The 9103-nt window shown below is 44.4% G+C and overlaps 1 protein-coding gene across 1 annotated transcript in view; it reads left to right on the top strand.

Annotated features, from left to right (window-relative positions):
* Positions 1–202: 202 nt before the first annotated feature.
* The window catches only part of iqch (IQ motif containing H), a 213408-nt gene continuing 204507 nt past the window's right edge, over positions 203–9103 (top strand). The window contains exons 1-4 of the mRNA XM_064990331.1: positions 203–384; positions 616–738; positions 921–1018; positions 1100–1175. Of these exons, the coding sequence (XP_064846403.1) occupies positions 331–384; positions 616–738; positions 921–1018; positions 1100–1175 (351 nt within the window). The 5' untranslated portion in view covers positions 203–330. The remainder of the gene's footprint in view (positions 385–615; positions 739–920; positions 1019–1099; positions 1176–9103) is intronic.

The raw sequence follows: 9103 nt of genomic DNA, 5'->3' as shown, positions 1-9103 counted from the left end.
TAAAAGTGCAAATTTCATGCGATTATTTTTTTTCAAACACTATAAAGCAACAAAAAAACTAGCAAAACTACATATGTAGTATGTTTACCTTCTCTTTTCTCCTCTCCCATTCGCCCCACTTCTTGAACGTAGCGTCTCGTTGCCTTGGTTACAGCGTTTCGTCTGGGGCCAGGCAGAGGATGAGAAAGGGTTTGTTGACATGGGAAGTTGTCAACGCTTTCCACCACAATAAATAGCTAGCCAATTAGCCAATTAGCAAACCATTGCCGCATGTCACATGCAATGAGACTTTGATCCTTTGAAAGTGTTTTTACAGAAACTGTCAAATAAATGGCTGACATTCTTAATAAACACTCAGATGAGGTTGGAAACGTTTTAGTCCAGGTAACGACGTTAACGTTAGCTAGCTACATTTGTTGTGTTCTTGTTTTCTTGCAAGCTAACTGGTTTATATTTTGTATGAATTAGCTAGTTATTTATAGTTATCTAGTTAAAGTTAGGCTATACAATTGTCTTATGAAGAGTTTGTCTTGTTTTGGGATGTTGAAGGTGAATCAACAGTGATGGTATAGATTTTTTTCACGTTGTGTCTGGCCATTTGTTGTTCATCATCAGGTCCAGGATGATTTGAGACAGCTGAAGCGTAGCCTTGGCCGTATCACCTTCCACGAGAAGGGAGAAACCGTGGACCTCCAGGCCTTGGACGCTGCCATCTGCAGGACAGAGAGTGGGATCAGGGTTAGGACTACACCTGTCTTCTGTACACATCTCAAAACATCTTCATTATACCTAAGTCACCTAAAGACAAGGCTTTATAACCTTCTTGAAAGTTCATTAAGCATACACACACACACAATACACTGAGCGCTGATGTCAATAGCATTACAATATAACCCTAATCCGTCAACATTTGTTTCCAGAGGCGTGCAGAGCAGTATCAGAAGACAGTCAATAGGCAGGTCCTGACACTTCCCAGCATTGAAGACGTAGAGAAGAAGACTGTACAGATTCCCAAATGGTAAGTGGTTTTCTCAGAACTACCTACATTAGTGTTATTATTTGAGTACAGCATGAGTCTGACCAGCAGCTTGTCATACAGGAGGCCCCCCCTGGGGAGTATCCCAGCCATGCATCATCAGAGAGGTCAGAGTGTGGGGGCTTCACCCGGGGAGAAGGTAAATACTATATGCCTAGTCATTCACTGCTCACACCTGTCAATTTTCAGGAGGCTATAACATAGCACTACAGTCTGTGGGCTATAACACCACTACATTCTGTGGGCTATAACACCACTACAGTCTGTGGGCTATAACACCACTACATTCTGTGGGCTATAACACCACTACAGTCTGTGGGCTATAACATAGCACTACAGTCTGTGGGCTATAACACCACTACATTCTGTGGGCTATAACACCACTACAGTCAAGAGGCTATAACACCACTACATTCTGTGGGCTATAACACCAATACATTCTGTGGGCTATAACACCACTACAGTCTGTGGGCTATAACACCACTACATTCTGTGGGCTATAACACCACTACATTCTGTGGGCTATAACACCACTACAGTCTGTGGGCTATAACACCACTACAGTCTGTGGGCTATAACACCACTACATTCTGTGGGCTATAACACCACTACAGTCAAGAGGCTATAACATAGCACTACAGTCAAGAGGCTATAACACCACTACAGTCAGTGGGCTATAACACCACTACAGTCAGTGGGCTATAACATAGCACTACAGTCAAGAGGCTATAACACCACTACAGTCTGTGGGCTATAACACCACTACATTCTGTGGGCTATAACACCACTACAGTCAAGAGGCTATAACATAGCACTACAGTCAAGAGGCTATAACACCACTACAGTCTGTGGGCTATAACACCACTACAGTCAGTGGGCTATAACACCACTACATTCTGTGGGCTATAACACCACTACAGTCTGTGGGCTATAACACCACTACAGTCTGTGGGCTATAACACCACTACAGTCTGTGGGCTATAACACCACTACAGTCTGTGGGCTATAACACCACTACATTCTGTGGGCTATAACACCACTACAGTCAAGAGGCTATAACATAGCACTACAGTCAAGAGGCTATAACACCACTACAGTCAGTGGGCTATAACACCACTACAGTCAGTGGGCTATAACATAGCACTACAGTCAAGAGGCTATAACACCACTACAGTCTGTGGGCTATAACACCACTACATTCTGTGGGCTATAACACCACTACAGTCAAGAGGCTATAACATAGCACTACAGTCAAGAGGCTATAACACCACTACAGTCTGTGGGCTATAACACCACTACAGTCAGTGGGCTATAACACCACTACAGTCAGTGGGCTATAACACCACTACAGTCAGTGGGCTATAACATAGCACTACAGTCAAGAGGCTATAACATAGCACTACAGTCTGTGGGCTATAACACCACTACAGTCAGTGGGCTATAACACCACTACAGTCAGTGGGCTATAACATAGCACTACAGTCTGTGGGCTATAACATAGCACTACAGTCTGTGGGCTATAACACCACTACAGTCAGTGGGCTATAACATAGCACTACAGTCTGTGGGCTATAACATAGCACTACAGTCAAGAGGCTATAACACCACTACAGTCAGTGGGCTATAACACCACTACAGTCAAGAGGCTATAACATAGCACTACAGTCAAGAGGCTATAACATAGCACTACAGTCAAGAGGCTATAACACCACTACAGTCTGTGGGCTATAACACCACTACAGTCTGTGGGCTATAACATAGCACTACGGTCTGTGGGCTATAACACCACTACAGTCAGTGGGCTATAACACCACTACATTCTGTGGGCTATAACAGCACTACAGTCTGTGGGCTATAACACCACTACAGTCAGTGGGCTATAACACCACTACATTCTGTGGGCTATAACATAGCACTACAGTCAAGAGGCTATAACATAGCACTACAGTCAAGAGGCTAAAACATAGCACTACAGTCTGTGGGCTATAATATAGGACTACAGTCAGTGGGCTATAACATAGCACTACAGTCTGTGGGCTATAACATAGCACTACAGTCTGTGGGCTATAACATAGCACTACGGTCAGTGGGCTATAACATAGCACTACGGTCTGTGGGCTATAACATAGCACTACGGTCTGTGGGCTATAACATAGCACTACAGTCAGTGGGCTATAACATAGCACTACAGTCAGTGGGCTATAACATAGCACTACAGTCAGTGGGCTATAACATAGCACTACGGTCAAGAGGCTATAACAGCACTACGGTCAAGAGGCTATAACATAGCACTACGGTCTGTGGGCTATAACATAGCACTACGGTCTGTGGGCTATAACATAGCACTACGGTCTGTGGGCTATAACATAGCACTACGGTCTGTGGGCTATAACATAGCACTACGGTCTGTGGGCTATAACATAGCACTACGGTCTGTGGGCTATAACATAGCACTACGGTCTGTGGGCTATAACATAGCACTACGGTCTGTGGGCTATAACATAGCACTACGGTCTGTGGGCTATAACATAGCACTACGGTCTGTGGGCTATAACATAGCACTACGGTCTGTGGGCTATAACATAGCACTACGGTCAGTGGGCTATAACATAGCACTACAGTCAAGAGGCTATAACATAGCACTACAGTCTGTGGGCTATAACATAGCACTACAGTCTGTGGGCTATAACACCACTACATTCTGTGGGCTATAACACCACTACAGTCTGTGGGCTATAACACCACTACAGTCTGTGGGCTATAACACCACTACAGTCAGTGGGCTATAACATAGCACTACAGTCTGTGGGCTATAACACCACTACAGTCTGTGGGCTATAACACCACTACAGTCTGTGGGCTATAACATAGCACTACAGTCTGTGGGCTATAACACCACTACAGTCTGTGGGCTATAACACCACTACAGTCTGTGGGCTATAACACCACTACATTCTGTGGGCTATAACACCACTACAGTCTGTGGGCTATAACACCACTACAGTCTGTGGGCTATAACACCACTACATTCTGTGGGCTATAACATAGCACTACAGTCAAGAGGCTATAACATAGCACTACAGTCTGTGGGCTATAACCCAGTCAAAACTGTTCGCTGCTCTGGCCCTCCAATGGTGGAACAAACTCCCTCACGACGCCAGGACAGCGGTGTCAATCACCACCTTCCGGAGACACCTGAAACCCCACCTCTTTAAGGAATACCTAGGATAGGATAAAGTAATCCTTCTCACCCCCCCCCTTAAATGATTTAGATGCACTATTGTAAAGTGGCTGTTCCACTGGATGTCATAAGGTGAATTCACCAATTTGTAAGTCGCTCTGGATAAGAGCGTCTGCCAAATGACTTAAATGTAAATGTAAATGATAACATAGCACTACAGTCTGTGGGCTTTAACATAGCACTACAGTCAAGAGGCTAAAACATAGCACTACAGTATGTGGGCTATAACAGCACTACAGTCAGTGGGCTATAACATAGCACTACAGTCAGTGGGCTATAACATAGCACTACAGTCAAGAGGCTAAAACATAGCACTACAGTATGTGGGCTATAACATAGCACTACAGTCAAGAGGCTAAAACATAGCACTACAGTCAGTGGGCTATAACAGCACTACAGTCAGTGGGCTATAACATAGCACTACAGTCAGTGGGCTATAACATAGCACTACAGTCTGTGGGCTATAACATAGCACTACGGTCTGTGGGCTATAACACCACTACAGTCTGTGGGCTATAACATAGCACTACAGTCTGTGGGCTATAACATAGCACTACGGTCAGTGGGCTATAACATAGCACTACAGTCAAGAGGCTATAACACCACTACAGTCAGTGGGCTATAACATAGCACTACAGTCTGTGGGCTATAACAGCACTACAGTCTGTGGGCTATAACAGCACTACAGTCTGTGGGCTATAACACCACTACAGTCAGTGGGCTATAACACCACTACAGTCTGTGGGCTATAACATAGCACTACAGTCTGTGGGCTATAACACCACTACAGTCTGTGGGCTATAACATAGCACTACAGTCAAGAGGCTATAACACCACTACAGTCAGTGGGCTATAACATAGCACTACAGTCTGTGGGCTATAACAGCACTACAGTCTGTGGGCTATAACACCACTACAGTCTGTGGGCTATAACATAGCACTACGGTCAGTGGGCTATAACATAGCACTACAGTCAGTGGGCTATAACATAGCACTACAGTCTGTGGGCTATAACATAGCACTACAGTCAGTGGGCTATAACACCACTACAGTCTGTGGGCTATAACACCACTACAGTCTGTGGGCTATAACACCACTACAGTCTGTGGGCTATAACATAGCACTACGGTCAGTGGGCTATAACATAGCACTACAGTCAGTGGGCTATAACATAGCACTACAGTCTGTGGGCTATAACATAGCACTACAGTCTGTGGGCTATAACATAGCACTACGGTCTGTGGGCTATAACATAGCACTACAGTCTGTGGGCTATAACATAGCACTACAGTCAGTGGGCTATAACATAGCACTACAGTCAGTGGGCTATAACATAGCACTACAGTCTGTGGGCACTACAGTCAGTGGGCTATAACATAGCACTACAGTCAGTGGGCTATAACATAGCACTACAGTCTGTGGGCTATAACATAGCACTACAGTCAGTGGGCTATAACATAGCACTACAGTCTGTGGGCTATAACAGCACTACAGTCAGTGGGCTATAACATAGCACTACAGTCAGTGGGCTATAACACCACTACAGTCAGTGGGCTATAACATAGCACTACAGTCAGTGGGCTATAACATAGCACTACAGTCTGTGTGCTATAACACCACTACAGTCAGTGGGCTATAACATAGCACTACAGTCTGTGGGCTATAACAGCACTACAGTCAGTGGGCTATAACATAGCACTACAGTCAGTGGGCTATAACATAGCACTACAGTCAAGAGGCTATAACATAGCACTACAGTCTGTGGGCTATAACATAGCACTACAGTTTGTGGGCTATAACAGCACTACAGTCTGTGGGCTATAACATAGCACTACAGTCAAGAGGCTATAACATAGCACTACAGTCAAGAGGCTAAAACATAGCACTACAGTTTGTGGGCTATAACATAGCACTACAGTCAGTGGGCTATACCATAGCACTACAGTCAAGAGGCTATAACATAGCACTACAGTCAGTGGGCTATACCATAGCACTACAGTCTGTGGGCTATAACATAGCACTACAGTTTGTGGGCTATAACATAGCACTACAGTCAGTGGGCTATACCATAGCACTACAGTCAAGAGGCTATAACATAGCACTACAGTCTGTGGGCTATAACATCGTCTGTGGGCACTACAGTCAGTGGGCTATAACATAGCACTACAGTCAAGAGGCTATAACACCACTACAGTCAGTGGGCTATAACATAGCACTACAGTCTGTGGGCTATAACATAGCACTACAGTCAGTGGGCTATAACATAGCACTACAGTCAGTGGTCTATAACATAGCACTACAGTCTGTGGGCTATAACATAGCACTACAGTCTGTGGGCTATAACATAGCACTACAGTCTGTGGGCTATAACATAGCACTACAGTCTGTGGGCTATAACATAGCACTACAGTCTGTGGGCTATAACATAGCACTACAGTCAGTGGGCTATAACATAGCACTACAGTCAGTGGGCTATAATATAGGACTACAGTCTGTGGGCTATAACATAGGACTACAGTCTGTGGGCTATAACACCACTACATTCTGTGGGCTATAACATAGCACTACAGTCAGTGGGCTATAACACCACTACATTCTGTTGGCTATAACATAGCACTACAGTCAAGAGGCTATAACATAGCACTACAGTCAAGAGGCTTTAACATAGCACTACAGTCTGGGCTATAACATAGCACTACAGTCAAGAGGCTATAACATAGCACTACAGTCAAGAGGCTATAACATAGCACTACAGTCAAGAGGCTATAACATAGCACTACAGTCAAGAGGCTATAACATAGTACTACAGTCAAGAGGCTATAACATAGCACTACAGTCAAGAGGCTATAACATAGCACTACAGTCAAGAGGCTATAACATAGCACTACAGTCTGTGGGCTATAACATAGCACTACAGTCAGTGGGCTATAACATAGCACTACATTCTGTGGGCTATAACACCACTACATTCTGTGGGCTATAACATAGCACTACATTCTGTGGGCTATAACATAGCACTACAGTCAAGAGGCTATAACATAGCACTACAGTCTGTGGGCTATAACATAGGACTACAGTCAAGAGGCTATAACATAGCACTACAGTCAAGAGGCTATAACATAGCACTACAGTCTGTGGGCTATAACATAGCACTACAGTCAAGAGGCTATAACATAGCACTACAGTCTGTGGGCTATAACATAGCACTACAGTCTGTGGGCTATAACATAGCACTACAGTCTGTGGGCTATAACATAGGACTACAGTCTGTGGGCTATAACACCACTACAGTCAGTGGGCTATAACATAGCACTACAGTCAGTGGGCTATAACACAACTACAGTCTGTGGGCTATAACACCACTACAGTCTGTGGGCTATAACACCACTACAGTCAGTGGGCTATAACACCACTACAGTCTGTGGGCTATAACATAGCACTACAGTCTGTGGGCTATAACCCAGTCAAAACTGTTCGCTGCTCTGGCCCCCCAATGGTGGAACAAACTCCCTCACGACGCCAGGACAGCGGAGTCAATCACCACCTTCCGGAGACACCTGAAACCCCACCTCTTCAAGGAATACCTAGGATAGGATAAAGTAATCCTTCTCACCCCCCTTAAATGATTTAGATGCACTATTGTAAAGTGGCTGTTCCACTGGATGTCATAAGGTGAATTCACCAATTTGTAAGTCGCTCTGGATAAGAGCGTCTGCCAAATGACTTAAATGTAAATGTAAATGATAACATAGCACTACAGTCTGTGTGCTATAACATAGCACTACAGTCTGTGGGCTATAACATAGCACTACAGTCAAGAGGCTATAACATAGCACTACAGTCTGTGGGCTATAACATAGCACTACAGTCTGTGGGCTATAACATAACACTACAGTCAATAGGCTATAACATAGCACTACAGTCAAGAGGCTATAACATAGCACTACAGTCAGTGGGCTATAACATAGCACTACAGTCTGTGGGCTATAACATAGCACTACAGTCAGTGGGCTATAACATAGCACTACAGTCAAGAGGCTAAAACATAGCACTACAGTCTGTGGGCTATAACATAGCACTACAGTCTGTGGGCTATAACATAGCACTTCAGTCTGTGGGCTATAACATAGCACTACAGTCTGTGGGCTATAACATAGCACTACAGTCTGTGGGCTATAACATAGCACTACAGTCTGTGGGCTATAACATAGCACTACAGTCAGTGGGCTATAACATAGCACTACAGTCTGTGGGCTATAACATAGCACTACAGTCAGTGGGCTATAACATAGCACTACAGTCAGTGGGCTATAATATAGGACTACAGTCTGTGGGCTATAACATAGCACTACAGTCAGTGGGCTATAACATAGCACTACAGTCTGTGGGCTATAACATAGCACTACAGTCAGTGGGCTATAACATAGCACTACAGTCAGTGGGCTATAATATAGGACTACAGTCTGTGGGCTATAACATAGGACTACAGTCTGTGGGCTATAACATAGCACTACAGTCTGTGGGCTATAACATAGCACTTCAGTCTGTGGGCTATAACATAGCACTACAGTCTGTGGGCTATAACATAGCACTACAGTCAAGAGGCTATAACACCACTACAGTCAGTGGGCTATAACATAGCACTACAGTCAAGAGGCTATAACATAGCACTACAGTCTGTGGGCTATAACAGCACTACAGTCTGTGGGCTATAACATAGCACTACAGTCTGTGGGCTATAACATAGCACTACAGTCTGTGGGCTATAACATAGCACTACAGTCTGTGGGCTATAACATAGCACTACAGTCAAGAGGCTATAACAT

The sequence above is a fragment of the Oncorhynchus masou genome, chromosome 15 (genome assembly GCF_036934945.1).
Source record: "Oncorhynchus masou masou isolate Uvic2021 chromosome 15, UVic_Omas_1.1, whole genome shotgun sequence".
NCBI lineage: Eukaryota > Metazoa > Chordata > Actinopteri > Salmoniformes > Salmonidae > Oncorhynchus > Oncorhynchus masou.
The sequence above is the reverse complement of the archived record's forward strand: the minus strand, read 5'-3'. Positions and strand labels throughout refer to the sequence as shown.